This window comes from Ischnura elegans, chromosome 8 (assembly GCF_921293095.1).
Source record: "Ischnura elegans chromosome 8, ioIscEleg1.1, whole genome shotgun sequence".
In the NCBI taxonomy this organism is placed as follows: Eukaryota; Metazoa; Arthropoda; class Insecta; order Odonata; family Coenagrionidae; genus Ischnura; species Ischnura elegans.
In genome coordinates, this window is record NC_060253.1 from 39,032,364 (window position 1) to 39,050,564 (window position 18,201).

General features: G+C 35.4%; 1 protein-coding gene and 1 non-coding gene across 3 annotated transcripts in view; one reads left to right on the plus strand and one right to left on the minus strand.

Annotated features, from left to right (window-relative positions):
* The window catches only part of LOC124163270 (V-type proton ATPase subunit H), a 40,090-nt gene that overhangs the window by 14,419 nt on the left and 7,470 nt on the right, over positions 1-18,201 (minus strand). The window contains exon 5 of one of the 2 annotated variants that reach the window (XM_046540057.1): positions 1,534-1,647. The exons of the other annotated variant lie outside the window; for it this stretch is intronic. Within the exon in view, the coding sequence (XP_046396013.1) occupies positions 1,534-1,647 (114 nt within the window). The remainder of the gene's footprint in view (positions 1-1,533; positions 1,648-18,201) is intronic. 2 annotated transcript variants of the gene reach the window in all.
* Positions 17,683-17,755, plus strand: Trnaa-agc. The gene has a single exon. It is a non-coding gene; the product is annotated as a tRNA-Ala (tRNA).

The window sequence follows — 18,201 nt, forward strand, 5'->3', positions numbered from 1 at the left end:
CAGTACACTGCTACATTTTATCGAGGCCTCAGTCAGAGAAAATGTTTCGGGGGGAGAGGCTCCTTTATTGGAAGGATGTACATATTTAGGAGTGGTTGCAGGAACTCTGACGACTACGTATGTATGTCCAATACATTATGTGGGTTTGAACCCCTTGAGCGCCTACCCACTGGCTGAGGCCTTGAATGCCTGCCAATTCATCACGTAAAGTGTTATATCATATTATGTAAGGTGGTACCACTTCTTAAGACAAAAACTGAAAGAAACTAAAAGTAAATGGTCATCATTATTTAAATTTTCCAAGCACATTTCCACAGAGAAACTGTAATCTCCTAAGCCTCAACCAAATCAAAAGACATAAAGAAACCAAAACTCAAACAAACTATAAGAAATGAATTCATCAACCAGTTTTCAGAACCTGAATACAGCAGGAAGAGCAAGAAAAGTGTAAGGTTAAAATTATTTTTTTTTTAATCTAAGCACATTTCCATAGATAAACTGTAATCTCCTAAGCCTCAACCAAATCAAAAGACATAAAGAAACCAAAACTCAAACAAACTATAAGAAATGAATTCATCAACTAATTTTTCAGAACCTGTGCAAAGCAGGAAGAGCAAGAAAAATTAAATGGGATCAATACTTATGTTATTTAAATATATATTCTTTAAAGACTAAAGTCATCAAACTATCAACCAAGTACATATATTACTAATGTAATTTTTTCTATGATTGTCTTGTGCATGTAACAGGATTGATCAGGAAATAAACTATCATTAAAGTGAATCATTGTCATAAAAATAAAAAGTAAATTTTTAGATACCAAATGAATAACAACGTCAAGAATTTTAACAAAAAAAGGAAAAAAGAAATATCAACACATTTCACAATAGAAAAATATTAAAATTTGTATATTTCATTCTCAATGTCAACGTAGGTAGATTGATAAGTACAATTACACTTACAAAGATAACAATAGATGTTACAGATGTACTGTGTATACTGTTCAGCATGGTCAATATCATATCAGTTGTACATGGACTGAAACCCTATGGCTTGCTGCTTAAAACTAAAAACTGAAGAGAATCTCCAGAACATCACTCAAACATACACACTCTCACACAACACTTCAACTCACATAAATATAGCTAAATTGTTTAAGGACACCACTGAAATAATAATGTGTGTCTGTGCATAAATATAGCAACATAATTGATGGCAAAAGAAATTGAAGTGATGATGAAAAAAAAAGAAAAAAAAATCAATCTTTTAATATACTCTTTCAAATATAATTACTTGTTTTTCTCATTGTGGAGTTCCCATAGGTTACCAAAACTCTCAACAAAAAAAAAAGAATGAGTATTCTGAAAAAGAGGCCAATAAAACCAACTCTTACACTCCCAATCAGTCATGAGCCTGCAAACTCTCACGCAAAAAAAACTTCATGAAAGAGTGAAGGAGGTGCTCTCGGCCTAGAGCATCAATAGATCAACAATCGGGAGGATGGATTGTCGACAATGGGGTTAGCCACCATACCGGATTGTCATCGATGAACTCGCCCGAGTTGTCGATAGGCTGGAGAGGCTGCGCCGGTGAGCTAGGCTGTGAGACACGGACATCCAGGATAATGTTGTTCTTCACATGATCACACTGTTGCATCCCCAACACGCCAATGGTGGAGACAAGATGAAGCAGCATAATGGATGTTTAACATCACATGCAAATGGTTTCAAGGCATGCCACACAAAAGTTGAATACATGAGAGCCCCAAAAACAAAGGACACAATGATGAATGCGTTGAAAGGGCAACATAATTAGGCTTGCGCATTAAAAATGCAACCTGGTGTTACCTTCCATTTGGTAATTCACAACTGAAATAATGTCCTTTCCATTTCTAGATAGATTAAGTTTCAAAATGAAAATTATTGGTAATTGAGAAGTAGAATGACTCACAGTTTCTTTATTAACGTTATTTTCCAATGATTTTCAATAAGTCCAATGACATTAAATCTGGTGTTTAAAAAAGTATTATCATATTTAAGTGCCCTGATGGAAAATATTCCAACAAATTGCATTTTACCACTAGTATAAAAAAGGAAAGATACTTATAATAAATTACGTTTCTACCATTGCCACTGTTTAAAAACTAGAAAGTGAGGTTGATATATATTCACTTTTTTCGGGCTTAGCAGCTGGTAAGTAAATTGAAGGCAGCCAACACTTCAGGCTACATACCTTTTCTTAAGACTATTACTGCTATTTTTATAAGATTGCTTAAATTGTCAGTGTGAGGATAGGTGGGATTGGTCGAGCCCTAATAGGTCTCTGGATAAAATTTTAATATCCCTTAAAATATTAACTAAAAATCATAAACTATCGTAAAATTGTCAGTAATGCCTCTTTAACACACTTATTTCACGTATTTTCTTAAGAATTTACCAAAGAAATGACCGTAACAGTTCCACGAACACACCCACTTCAAATTGTAATTCCATTGGCCAGCCGGAAAGTGACGTCATCTCATGCAATCGTGAGGGAAATATCAGTGGCATTGCGCATCGTCACCAAATTTCTCGGTTTATTTAACGACTTTAAGTAAGGTTTTATTTCTCATATATCTTTCGGAGGTTTAATCGTAAAAAACAAATGCCACGGAACCTGGTTTCACCAAGGCTGACTCCGGAAACTTGCCGAAAATTACAACGGCAGCAATGTTTACTTACATAAGCAACAGCAATTGCTACATACATGCTGAAAGTCGAGGAGTGAAGATGTATAGGTATGGAAATATAATATTACTGGCTCTTGAAAAATACACATGAAATGTGTTTATGAAAAATAACAATGAAATTCCATTTGTTAGGGTCGGACGAGAAGATTACGCTGACGACACTATTGGCACAGTCTAAACATATGTTTAGACTGTGTCATTGGTTGCGTGCAAATTATGCACAATCAAAACAAATGTATCGCTCGAGCTCGTGTGTGCCCCGAGCACAAATAAGACCTATTGTGTGGAGGCACGAGTTTCTGAGGGGACGGTGAGGTGGAAGTTAACAGCCTTTCTTGCAATGATTGCATAGCTATTTCTGATAAGTTCTGAGTGTTCTGAGAGCAGTTCAAGTATTATGTAAGCAGGGCTGGGCAAAATTGAAATGCACAATACCTGTGACAAGGGTGTTTGAAATGAAAAGGGTGTAGACAGTATTTGAAATGCTTTTTGAAATAAAAAAAAATACATTTGTATGGAAACTAAGAGATCTAAAAAAAATATTTATCCTGTTTTTGCTCGTAAGGATAGTTACAAATAGTACACGAGAAAGGTATGCTTCATATATACATTTTATTTTTTAAAGTAAAACTTCTCAAATGTTGCTCTATATGGTTGCATTATTCTTTTTGAGGAATACAATTTTTTCAAAAAGTGTCGGACAGCGATCCCCTCGAAATGGATAAAGTGAAAATTCTTTCCACTGGTGAAGATGAGTAGGTATAGGATTGTGTCAAATCTGATAAACATTGCGTTAATATTAGAATTCATTTTCTTCATTCATTCACATTCGTCGGGACTTCCTCATCCGAACCAATCTTCTCTCTACGTCTTGGGGGACCGTATGAAAATATTTATTTGGAGCATTTCTAGTCGTATTTCTGAACTTAGGCACAATACAGTACTTGAAGCTACGCTTCGACATATCGAGGAATAACTACGACACGTAAAATACGGCATAATAACCACAATATCTCCACTGTAAACTTCAATAATGTGCACGATCAAGTTGGTTAAGAACAGCACTATTGCATGAGCTGACGTCATTCAAGATGGCGGCGGTGCGAATTACGTTTTTCTTTGATGGCTTGTACGAGGTATTTTAAATGCTCCTAATAAAAAAATTGATGACTTTACAGCCACATTGTAACAACTATTAGCTTAATAATTACACCTACTTTTCAGAAAAGTCATTACCTAAATAGGTGTTCAGAGACCTATTGTTGAGTTGGAGGACGGTAGACCAGGGGAGACTTAACTCTAGAGATCTGAATTGAGGGGGTGAAAATCGAAGGGGTACAAGTGATTTTTTTCCTTAACAGAATTAGGTACAGAGATTAGCTAAAGAAAACAAATGAGATCAACTAGATATTTAGTAGTGCATTTGATTTATCCATTTGTAGTCAGCACAAAACAGAGACTCACTCGTATCCCTTGGCGACCAAGTTTTTGTGCATTTCTTCTATCAATCTCTGTTAAAATAAAAATAAATCACATGTACCCTTTGGCTTCTCATCCCCTCATTTCTTTTTAACATCCCATTCCAAGAGCTGATGATCTCGTTTGAAATTCTTCCATCGCCTCCATTGTCAAGCACTCTGGTATCACCCAAAACTGATTTTATGGTCTAAACTCAAGCTAATTCGACTATTGCTGATTTGTATTAAAGCTAAATTAGTAAGCCAGAAAATCAAACTTAGAAGACTTAAAAATCGAAAACTCACAGATAACAATTTTCACTGGATACAAAAGTAATCCTCCAACCTCGCACCTACCAACCTAACTTTCAAAACACTAACTATGAAGCTATTTAAAGCAAACAACCAGTGTCAACACTTATTCCCGAGTTACAATCACTCCACTTGAGCACAGCAACTCAGTGATTTCAGCAAGAAAATCCATCAAAATGGGCAAAGGTTCCAACTTGTGGGGGCAAAGTATCTAGGTAATTGGCCTATTGACTGCACGGTATTTAAAATCCCAAGTAAATGTGGTATTGTACGTATCGCGAAGACTGTGTGAACTATACCTACTCAAATGGTATTTCTGGCTTAGTAAACTTAGAAAATCAGTAGTTGTTGTGCATATTCTGCGTCGAGAAGATAAAATCAACTGCAACAATATCATAGTGCTACGGAAACCTGGTCAGTTTTAGGATTGTTTCACAAACGAGGCAATAGAGAAAATTTTTTCATTTTATCTTCACCAACCAAAAAACAGCACATTTAAGACCTTTATAATGAGGGACTTTAATACGTAACAACAGAAGATCACAAATATCATGCCCTGGATAGAGGCAAACTATCCAGTCAGGATTGAAACCCATGACCTTTTGGTTAGGCAAGTGAGGACTTCGCCTCACCGCCACTGAGGCTCAGTGGCGGATACAGACGGGGGGCGTGCGCCCCCCCCCTTGCGGGTCCGCATGTATTGCCGAACATTGCAAAACCACAATTGTAACTTTTTTATATCATAAGATGGCATTGTCTTTTACATGTTTATAATCACTTTAAATAAAATTTTCATATACTCTGCCTGTGACTTGATCATCTTTTATTACGATAAAATTAAACACAATTCAAGATATGTTGCGCCCCCCCCCTTGAGTTTTTTCTGTATCCGCCACTGCTGAGGCCGGGAAAGATTGGTGAGGAAGAATTTCAACCAAGATAATGGTGACATGATCAGCAGCTCTTGGATTAGGGAACTGGAAAGAATTCAGATCGCCATGGCAATAACAGCAACGTATCAGCAATAACAATAAGTCTCCGCTGGTCAATTCTACCTAATCAATCAGGGCTCATCCAAGTAGCCATGGGAAAAGGGGAAGATTTGGAATCTGAAACACCAGCTTCCCTAAACATTCTTACCCAAAGGCAAGCTCAAAAAGTTCCTATACATGAACCTAGTAATCTGGGTTTCGAACAATAATAATAATAAAAAATAATAAAATATCAGTATCAGTATGACATATCTTCTTATACCCTTGGTAAAACGAAATATTTTTGGAAAATTTTGCATCAACATGCTAAAACTAATATTTTAATAGCCAGATGAAGTCCTTCAATCTGGCAGAGAAAAAATTTAAAAATAAAGTGAGTCAACCCAATTCACAATTATATAATTATCATATTTTGATAATCACTAAGGGATTCCCCAGTTAAATATGATTAATGCAGGTGATGGAATGGAATTAGGAACTGATTTCTCCAAGGTCTAACCTCCCCTAATTAAAAGCAATAATTATAGGCCAAATGATACAATATTTCCTTAGCAAAACTCAGCCATATTCTAAGCAACCATGAATTAATCCAACCACATAATTAACCCATCTATATAGCACAGAATTTATTAGGCTAGTATGATCATAAAATATGAATAAATGCTATTATTAAAGTTAGGAACTTCAGCAGATACCCAAGCTTAAGCTTAAAATGGCTAATGAAATTTACCTATTTGTCATGCTATCAGCCCAGTAATACATCATATAGATATGGAATTATGCTCAAATATATCAATACTTTTTCTTGCTATGCCATCACTTTTCCATATATTAATAATTCCTCTTCTCTCTCAAGAAAAAGGTAATATTGCAATATTTTTTGGCAAATTTTTTTGGACTTTGAAATAATAAGCTTATAATGGGTGTAGCTGCAAATGTTACCTCCAATACACGCACACCCATTACAGTGAGACAGGTAAACTCAAAAGAAGGGTACATAAATATGCGCAAAATTATTATCCATTTAATAGAGAATTGTTCCTTTAAACCATCAAATATACTACAAAAATAAAAATTATTCAAATTTCAAAACAGGTATCTAAATTTAACCAGTCTTGAGTAATTCATAAATATGTACATTAATACTGAAATAAAGAGTGAATGGGGACCCAAAGATGGCTGCTGAGAGAGCCTAATTATTTCTTGACCTTGAGCATTACTGGCATTCTAGTAAAAACATATTCTGACCACAAATGATCACAATTTAAATTTCAAAGAGAAAACATCAATAGGGCCTAAAAAAAGCTGCCTGATTTAATAACATTTCACAGTCTCAAAAACATTAGCCAAGTCCTTGAGAAAAAGTCACAACATTAACTCAGTACAGAGTATATTTCGTTCAACTACGACATTATATATTTTAATGAAATATACTATGGCAATTCTTCATTTCTAAACATGCAAGACTGATAGTAATCCGTAAATGCCTTTAGAACTTAAATATCAGCCATATATTAATTACTATTTGCAAATCGATGACAACTCAAGGTCAAAAGCATCTATACAAACTATTTGCCAAACTCCATGCCTCGCATGCCACTATAAAGAAGCTTTACATTAAATGAAGTGACCTATAAACCTACATTGATTTCCATACTTATTGTTGATACATTGCTGCACTTATTTTTGCCTAAAATCCAAATTACCTACATAGAACCCCTGATTTATATCTCATTTCAGTAGTACATGAGACTACTTAAACCTGTATAATTTTTATCCAAGACTAAGCAATGTTTCGTGAATATTGGAAATATTTAGAAATGATCTATAAAGTACTGATGAGTTAAATTACGGTTTAATGACATTATAAAATCACTATTCCACCATTGCACGAACTGTTTCTTTATATATATACTTGATACTGGGCCATAGGCGGATCTAGGGGGAGGGGAGCATGTGCCCCCCCCACACCCTTAAAAAATATGCAAGATTTTTAATACGGTCCTGTTATCATCGCGTTTGTTTTGTGTTACAGGGTATCCTTGTGCCCCCAGAACAAAATCCTGGATACGGTCTTGCTTGTGCACCCCCCCCCCCCCCCCAGAAAGAAATCCTGGATCCACCCCTGTAAAGGGCTTCATGATAAACACAGAATGAGGAAACAGTAACTTGTAGTCTAACATTTCCATTAGAAGAGCTATCACCATCACTGCTGCATGTTGTTCGAATCAAAAAACCTTCTTGTCATAATGTTAGAGCAGTATACTTTGCCCAAACTCCCATGGGAGCAAGGAACATAGCATTCCTCATCACCTCACCAAACCACCATCCCGACCATGCAACCTGCCTCACTATATAATCCCGATTATTCTTATGCACGTAAATAATGCAACAACTCTAACCATTTTGCACAATAATACGAGGTGTGTGAGAAAAGTAATGAGACTGGCAATAGGGTGGTTTCCTATTATTTTTTTATTGCCTAAATCGAATGATTATTACTCCTGGACTACGTATTTCACGCTATTAGATTTTTAAATGACCATATCTATTTTTCGCGTTTAAATAAAAAGTGAACATTTTCAAGCGCGCGAAAACGCGACGGCTAAGTAGGAATGATGGGTAAAGTCCGTGTGACGTATTTCTGGTTCCCCCTGCCGCCTTGTGAGGTGACCTTGGGGCGAGGCTTGAGCGCTGATACGACGCAGGATGCTAGCAGGTAGCAGAGTACCCTGCTAGCAGGTAGAGCTTGGCTGAAATAAGGATTATTATTCCCCTATCAAACAAAGGAAACTTTCCGAACTTAGGTATTTTTAATGTGTGATTATAAAGAGATGTTTCCCTGAGCTCTGTGCCTCATGTATGCATTAGTAATCTCAGACAATGTAAAACTTCTATCTACTCGTATAGAAACTAGGTCCCTGTGACGTCACGTGGAGTGGAATCGCATTGTCGCCAATCTGGCCTTTTTCAAATGAGGTTAAAATTGACCGTTGCCATTCGTCTAAACTGGGATTTCTAAAACCAAATAATTTGTATATTATGAATACACTAATGGTGGGTAACGAATCGCAATAAATGTATTTCGTTTTCTTTGATGAAGGAAACATCCCTATACTGCGGGCAAACTAGCAACGTTGTGTCTGCCGGCCTACGATAGACCGATTTAATCATCTCTTCCACTAACTCACCGCAAGTTTCAACTCCATACAGCTGACAAATTACTTTTGACAGCCCTATCAGTGAAGCTGTGTTTTTGTTGTGTGTTACAAAAATGGAGCATCGGAATTTAGAGCGACACTGTGCGATAAAGTATTTTGTTAAACTTGATGAATCCGTGAGTATGACTTTTGAAAAGTTGAGACTGGCCAATAGGGAACATAGCTTGTCAAGAGCACAAGTTTTCTGCTGGCTCAAATCATTTTTAGAAGGCAGACAACACGTTGAAGATGAACCTCGCTTAGGAAGACCTTCAACTTCAAAAACTAACGAAGACATTGCACGTGTGAGGGCTCTTGTGAGCTCAGACCGTCGTTTAACATTAAGAATGATGAGTGAACAGTTAAATTATACACTTTCACCATGCATCACATTTTGATGGACGTTTTGAACATCTGAAATATTTCTGGCAAGAGTGATTCATGTGAGACCAGACATTGCAGACAAGTGAATGCTTCACCATGGCAGTGCCCTGTGTCACAGCCATTTCCATTGGTGAATTTCGACCTCTAAATGCATTGCTGTTGTTCCTAAACCCCTCTACACACCTGATATATAAGTCCTTGTGACTTTTTTCTTTTCCCGAAATTGAAATATGTCCTTAATGTACATCATTTTGGAAGTCTGGAGAACATTCAAAAATTGTGACCGACCATTTGAAAGCCATGCCATTTCAAGAGTTCCAGCGCTGCTACCAAGAGCGGGAACAACGACTCCGCCGGTATGTAGCTACCGAAGGGAACTACTGTGAAGGGGATAACAATATTGTTTGAAAAAAATAAACGCATTAGTTAGTACAAAATCAGTCTAATTACTTTTCCAACACACCTTGTATCTATAGCACCTTAACCAATTTTGAAGCACCAAGCGTCATTGTCAAAAGATGAGGCTGGGCATACAATCAGGGTATATAAAGACAGGGAACTGATACAAAGTGGGGGGCAGTAGAATATTGCAAGGAGTTATCATGCGGTTGGGGAGAAAGTGGTGCCAAGGCTAAGTAATTACTGATTAGGAGGGTGGAGGAATTGGCACAGTGTTGAACAATGGAAATGAGACGATGCCTTTTAGCACTCATAGAACCGTAGGCCGATATATCCACTTTTCCTTCTCTCACAGACAGTTCGTTTAGCCCATATATAATGGCTTTTGAGGTAAATTACAGTTCAAATCAGTAATTAGGCAGAAACTCAACTTTTGAATAAAAATCAAGATAAATTATTCAGTAAACAATTAATATTATAAGAGTAAAATAAAAAATAGCATTTTATTATACCAAAAATGACATCTCAGAAATTTTTTTTCGAGGGTGTTATATTTTATTAAAATACCATTGGCACTCCTTCCAATATCCCACTTTTCTCACTCCCTACCCATTCCCTGCCCATACAGGGCATTCATTCCAAGAGAAATCTGTAATACTTCAGGAGATGGTAGGGGAGACAATTTTAAGCATATCTTGTCCATAAACATGGGGTCACAACTCCTTGGTTACTGAGCCTTGGTAATGCAAACATTTTCCTAATGCACTTTGCAGTTACCATGAAAACGATTTTTCTTGGGTATCTAGCCTTTTTTAAATTTTACTTTATTCTATGGATTTTTGAGGACATTAAATAATTAAGGTTGAACGAAAATGTGCAATTATAATTGTCCAAAACAATTAATGTCAAAATGGGCGAGACTGCACAATCATATTGTTGATACTTTTTCAAAGCTCTTGTTTGATTAAACTCTAATATTTTTTCAGGCAGTTATAATCATACACTGACATCCAAACTTATTTATGTGTAATGTCTTTGAAAATCCAGATTAATAAATACAATATTGCCAGCTTTTTTAAATTGCTTCATCATAAATTCAGTAATTATTTTCAATACACGTGCATTGATATCTATTGACTCCTCTAGGCTGTGCCAAAGGGAATTTTGGTAATTTGATGATAAAACACTAACAATATGAATGAAAATTTGGCCCTTGGTAGAGTTAAGCCATACAGAGGGAATATTGAGGCAGAAATTCGAGAAGGTTGGTGAGACGATGGAGAGCTATGGGACACCAAGTTGCTAGGCGTTGCAGTACACTGAATAATATAGGCCTGACACAGAATCAAGATAATTTTTATGCAGCCGCCCTAACCTAGATGATACAGCTATTAAATACAATTGTTAATCATGGCATAATTATGACACAGAATGTTTAGCCATTTGTTGTGAATTTGCGACTTACTCTGCATTCGTAATGCCCTACTATTGAAGATAGAGATATGCTGTTTGCTAAATATATTTAAAAGAGGATGTATGCTTCTACATTGAGTATAAAGTGAAACACATTTTATTTCCTCTGATTGTGGAGACATACACTCAAACTTATGCTTCAGTTTGCTCCCTTACAAGGAAAAAATCGGCTTCTGATGAGTTATAGCTAGATTCTTTCCATACTTAAATCCTTAGATTATATGGGATTGCATTTCTTTTTTAAGGCCTTTGACCGTTGACCCTTTCATGAATAAAAAAATGTCCACCTCAGCATTTACGGTTATATCTATCACAAAAGTCCCCTTCTAAAAATTAAAGTAATTCTTTACCAAATGAATTTACCATTTTTGAAATAAGAGATAACATGTGATTTTAGGGGTTTAAATCTATTATCAAAGAAATACTCACAAAAAAATACAAATCAACTGCCACAGTACAAACATTAATGCAATCATCTCCAACTAACTCTGAAAGTCATAATAATATCTCATGTGAAAGAAACTACAGAGAAAATAAAATTCTGCAAGTATTCTGGCACTTTCATTATGGTACGAACACTTTGGGTAGGCAAACGATGTAGCTACAAATTACAATGAGTTGATATTTTACTTTCAAGGAGCAAACAGTTATGAGTAAATTTTCTCACAAATCAGAGGAGGAAAACTAGTTTTTCTTTATATTTTAACGAAGAATTGTATTTTCCTTCTAATATGAAGCAAACTTCATCCCCCTATCTTCAATAGTATTCCCACAGTTAAGAATTAAATGAACACAGACATAGCTGCAAACACTCTGATAACAGTCTAAAATATCCATTGTAAAGTAATGCACAAATGATCCACACGGTCAACTCTAACATTATGTGAGTACACTAAGTAAACAAATCTCACTCAACAAAGTAATCAAAGTTTATAGATGACCTCTAGCATAATTCAAAATTCAGGGGCCAAGAATGTAAGGATTAGACAGAGAAAGTCAAATGGAGTCACATTTTTTACCAGTCACAGAGCAAGTTAGTAGCAAGCCACAGATCAAACATTCTTTTAGAATTCCAATCATTTATTGAAAAAATCCTAATTGTATTATACCAGGCATAAAATGCATTTTTAATGGCTCAAGAAAGCTGTTAGGACAACTGAAAAAGCATCAAATCTTCCACATACCAATGCTGGCGATGAAATATCTTCTTTTAGTGAGGGGTTTTTATTTACAATGGCATACATACTCACATACCAGGGTTACTTCACAGAATACAAAAACTACATTTTTGGTTCTGGAAACTATTATTCACCAGATAAAAAGCATGCATTCTTTGCCACCAATATCATTTCCTGAGAAATCACAACATTCATTCGACTCAAAAATTTATCCAGCACCCACAGCTTCAGTAACCCAGCATCAAACACCAATGCAAAATGCTTCTCTTGTAGGTAGCTGAAGAATATTTTTAATTCACCCACATAAAACCTATTAAGGTATCTTAAAAATTAGATATTTAATTACATTTAACTTCAAAATTTCACCTCACCCTTAAGTTCACCTCCAAAAACCAGTGGTTAAAACTGAGTCAAAATTTCAAAGCACAATATTTTCCACATGTAAAACATGCTAATTAATTCTCCACACCCATTATTTGAAGAACTCCACCTCCTCAACAAGGAACCACAACTATCGCAAAAACCCATGTTACATTTATAGTAATTACAACAAATTAAATTAAGGACAAGCAATATAAATATATACCAAGAGTGAAAAAAATAATATTGATTGGCCCAAGAGCATGCACCCACCAATAAATGAAATATTCATTCCAAATTCCAGCAAAGAAAAAGTCAAAACATCTTCCCAACTTTACTTAGCACATCAGCAAACCCTGAAGATAGGCATTTCTCAAAATATTATAATGAAACATTCTCGAGAATTCAAACAATAGCAGAGATGAAAAATTACGCTGCTAAAACATTATGAAGCGGCAATGATACTGAAAATGTTCATATATCGTCTCTATACTCCTCTGACTTATAACTGTGCTTCCCTCAATACACTGGCCTTTAGGATCTGGGAATTCAAAAAGGTCATGTTCTAAGCCGCAGAAACCTATGGCAGAAATTTACTTATCCTTTTGCTTTGAAGGACATTGTTTCCCATACTTTCCTGAAGGAATCTTCATGTTAATGAGGATATTCATTAATCTAATAATACCACCAAGAGATAATAATTTTTACCCTCCAACATAGGCTTGAATGTAACATAGGACAGCAAATGGACTTCCAACAAATCACCTTCACCATATGTCAGTGGGAGCTGAGGGCAGCTTGACACCAAACAGTAATCTTCAAGGAGCACAAAAGGAGCTTGAAAACTAGGGCAATCCGGGTTAAAATTAAAATCATATTTTCTTAAACTATAACTATAAAAAATATAACTTATAATCATAGCTGGTAAACTTTCCACCTGAATACATCAAGATCTAAACAAAATTAAATTCTAATGCCAAAAAACCAAAAATACCAAGTATCAAAGATCCAAGGGACGAATTTATAGATAAAAACTTATGACCAACAAAACTTACTTTTGTTATAATTAATCCCAAGCAAAAAACCAAAACACGCCTACGATCTTCATACAAAACTTTTTAATAAATTAATGTATACATAATTATTCAGCACCAATTGGCATAGAAAAGTCAACAACTGCATTGATTCATAGGGGGAAATACAAATATTAAGTAAAATCTCCTTGTGGGGGTTGGGGGGACTAATGAGTTTGCTCACTTGATTACATTTAGGCTTCGATAACCCTTAATTTGCTTACAATGCCGGGGATCGGATAAAGGTATGTGCAAGAGGCGTAAATTCACAATATGCATGTACTTGCTCATTCACGGTCAATATTTGGGAAAATTTCGGCACTATCATTTCTGGCAGAAAATATGTCAGTGTACACCATTTGCTAGGACAGGTCCTGTGCTTAGAACATAATACACCCTATCAGTACAATGCAGAATGAAAGAAATCCATGAGAATGATGAAATACGTACATATATTTAACATCACAATAAAGTAGAAAAAATCCATATCACTACTTTTTACCAAATTCACAAAGTCACTGTAGACAGTCTGCCTAAACTAACTCTTTCAAAACTTAAGTAAGATGTACAATGTTCATTTAAAAAATCTGAAGGCCTATTTACACGGTACATTAACACGTTAATGTCTAAATGTATGAACGCGAGAATGAACGCCAAAATGTACCGTGTAACCACCCAACTTGTGCGAATGCATGCACAGAAAATAGAACCTGTTCTAATTTGGTTCATGCATTTGTACATGTTCCGTTCCGGTCCACAAAAATCATTCACGCAAACCTACATTAACTCGTACGTGTTATTGTATCATGTAAACAGGCCTAGAGAGCTCCCTTTTTCTTCAATTCAACCACTAAGAAAAAATGTCTTAATTGGGTTAATTATAGCAGACATATTGAAATAAGTGACAGGTTCCCTAATGTCAACAAATCTGACCTTGGGCTATGCTATTAAGTCAGTATTGTGGATATTAGGATATAGGAGGTTTCAATGGCAATATTCGTCATGAAAGATGCTAATAAATGTACCCACAACAATCTGACAAAACATTAAAGACAATTCTCTTATATAGTATTTCTGTGATTCATAACTTAAAGAGATACTGAAAGTATACATAACCGCATTTGGAAATGCGTAATACATATGCTAAATAAATCCTGGAAACCTTCGCTTGGTACGCGTTGAATTTTCACTAAGGTAAAAAGTGGCTAAGTGAGGTAGCCTAATGATCCCTATGACATAAAAAAAAATTGTCAACAGATAAGCAATTAAAAAAGAGTGGCCTACATTAATTTTACACACAAAAGATTAGGAGAGAGCAAATTTGTTAAGAATACAGAGTATTATTCATACTTAAGTGCGAATGTAAAAATGTTAGTGAGAACATATGCTCACAAATCAAAACACAATTAGGCAATAAAATAATTTTCATAACTCAGACGAGGAAGAGGGAATAAAGCTTAATAATAACTTGGTAATGGTTACGGCAATAAGTAAGACATTGAAAATTATCTTCAAGATTAAATTCACTATCAAAACGAATGATTTGAGATGGGTAAACACACACATTTTATTGAGAATAAATATACCAAAGCCTGAGGCCGGTGCAGACTTCCTGGCCAATGGTACATAAAAAGTTATTCCTGAAATTTCTACTGCATGATAGAGGGGCAACTTAAAACCAATGAAAGGAAAGACAGAAAACCATACCATACAAAGAGTCACTCAGTTCAAACAAAATTTATGATTTCAACCAAATAAAAGTATTAAAAAATTTCCACATAAATACATTCAAGCAACATTAGTCCACGAGATTCAAAGGAAACACTTTTTTAGAGCACTAAAAATATTACAATATCAGTTACAGGGTAAATATAATCATCCTCTATCTTAAGCAGAAGACAGTGAGTCACATGATGTAAAAATATGAGAATACATGATATCATTAAAGAGGAAATCATAAAAAACTATGAACAGCACACATAAGATCCAAGTATGCAGAAAACATTTTTGTACACTGTTCATTATGAATGATAAACTTAAATATCACACCATTACCTTCCACAGAGCTTAACGATATGAATAACTGATCACTTTTACAATCATAATTTTATACATGCAATGCAATAGGATTCCATTCTGAATCCTAAACCTAAAAATATACAGCCCATCCCACATGCATGGGCAATGTCACATAAAACACATTCGTTTTTGAAAGAAGAGGGAAAAATGGTGTACAACTGATGTAAAATGAGGAAAATGTGCTTCTTAAAACAGGGTTGCTACAAGAGTCCCCAATTCAAATTCCATGACAAAAATCTTCATTTTCTCAGAGTTTTCTGCACTCTCCATTCGATCATCACAAAAATTTATCCTCGCTTAGCCAATCATGGTCAACTTCGCCGGTGAATCAAGTTTTCAAGGGAAATATGCATCGCATTTCTCACTAATTATTCAGAGTAGCTCGAAATGCAGTCAAATTTTCCATGAGACAAACATTCCTAAGACGAGCGTGGAGCAGAGGAAAGTGTATTTGCATGAAAGTTTTTGAAGGCAAGAAAACATAAATATATGGTGACAAAGTATAAACAATGCTATGCAGTTCAATTTAGTCAGAGTCTTAATTCTCATAAAACAATAATTGAAATGTTATCATATGGAATTAATCCATTTCCAAAGACCATTTTACTGCATCAATCTGTCAAAGATGTAAGCCCAACACCAGCCAGGAAATTCTTTCGATTTGCGTGCCACAACATAAATTTTCCCTGACAAGAACTTTCTCTGATATACCTGAACCATTCCAAAATCCCAAATTCCCCCAATTTCCCTGATCTGTAACAAACCTGAAAAAATCCTGACAATTCACGACTTAGGTCATTTATGGAAATGCTTAATTGAGAAGCCAAATAAAACACTGTCATAGACTATACTACAGAAAGTGCTTTAAATATTCAATTTGAATTTACCATCATATGAAAAGAAACAATAGATACTTAGATGCCTTTGAATCTCCTTTCTAAGGAAAAATATTATACTTTATTCCATTCTCTTCCCATGAGAGCTAAGACCGAAACTCAGAAAAAGAGCAAGCAGCATTATTCCACTTATTTGCAACTACCTCTACCTTTTGACACATGAAAAACTCATGAAGATAATTATTTACAAGACAAGAAAATTCTATAATTAGCAAATATACATGCATGTAAATGAAATTGTGAGATGACTTTAAAAAAGTCCATAAAATTTTCCTTAACTTTTTGCCGGAAAAACTACGTAACTAATAAAAACAGACCATTTATTGCAATATATAAATGCATTTCAATCCTATCACTTGAAAGGTATACTACTCCACAGCCTACTTCACTATCCGGATCCCTTGATTTCCATTGCAATTTAAAATTGTAATCCCAGTGCAATCCCTATTTCCATGGAAATCAGAATCAGTAAATCTGAATAGTTTAACTGACTGCACGGTCAAAGGTCCACGATTCCCTTCCCAGTCCAAAGGATTGGTTTCTTGAGTCAAACAAATACAAATAATATTGTTGTATTGAAAGTATATTTTCCTCCAAATCTTCTGCTAAATGTAGAAATCTGAATAACCATAACTATTAATATCAATGAATGACATGAGATCTGTTATTGCATAAGCAAATTGTTCCTAAGGCGATAAGCCAGCAACTACTTCAAAACATAATGAAGAATGTTATGTATGTATTTCTTACAACATGAGTGACAGAGGGAAGAAATGCTAAAAAGAAACTAAGTAGCAACAACACATTAACACTTTTCAAACAATATTAGGATATCAAAGCACTGCAGGAACAAGTGACTTTGTACGCAGCAGTTACGCGCACGGGTGCAAAGTTAAATACACCAAAGGATGAAGTTCGCCATGAAAAAATATTTGACATAGCCAGGATTCGAACTCAGATCTACTGCGTACAAAGTCACTTGTTCCTGCAGTGCTTTGAAATTCGTTGTCACAGACCAGCGACAAAATAAGGGTTTTTCACCCCGACAGTGGCTTAGTAAGCACGACCCTCGCCACATGTGCCACAGTGTGGACTTGTGACGTCAACATCTTGTTCGGTAAAACCCATCCCGAAGTTCGCTCTGAGAAAATGGCTTGGTGGTGGAACTGGTTAACACGCCTGACCAGCAATCGGGAGATCCGGGTTCGAATCCTGGCTAAGTCAAATATTTTTTCATGGCGAACTTCATTCTTTGGTGTATTTAATATTAGGATACGTCATTATCTTAAGCACAAATATATTACAGTGTATTAGGAGCACACCCTATGCATTCAGCTCTCTAAATTTAAATATACTCGCTAAATCCCACAGAAAAACCATCCTAATCCTGTTTTATTCTGTTGTATAACTAGCCAAAAATAAATTAAGAGATTTTTCTTTGCCTACAGCCCAAAAATCAAGATAAATAATCTAAATATTTAATCGAAGATATCGTGAAAATCCCTGCCTTAACCAAGAGAACCATTTGAGCTTTGAGGAAACATTTGGAGCTATCTTGCACTGATTTGAACTCATTGGTGAAATCAATCACACATTCACAATTACTGTAAACTATGTGGTTTTCATTGCAACCTGCTGACATTAATACCTCCGGCTGAAACTTTTGACTC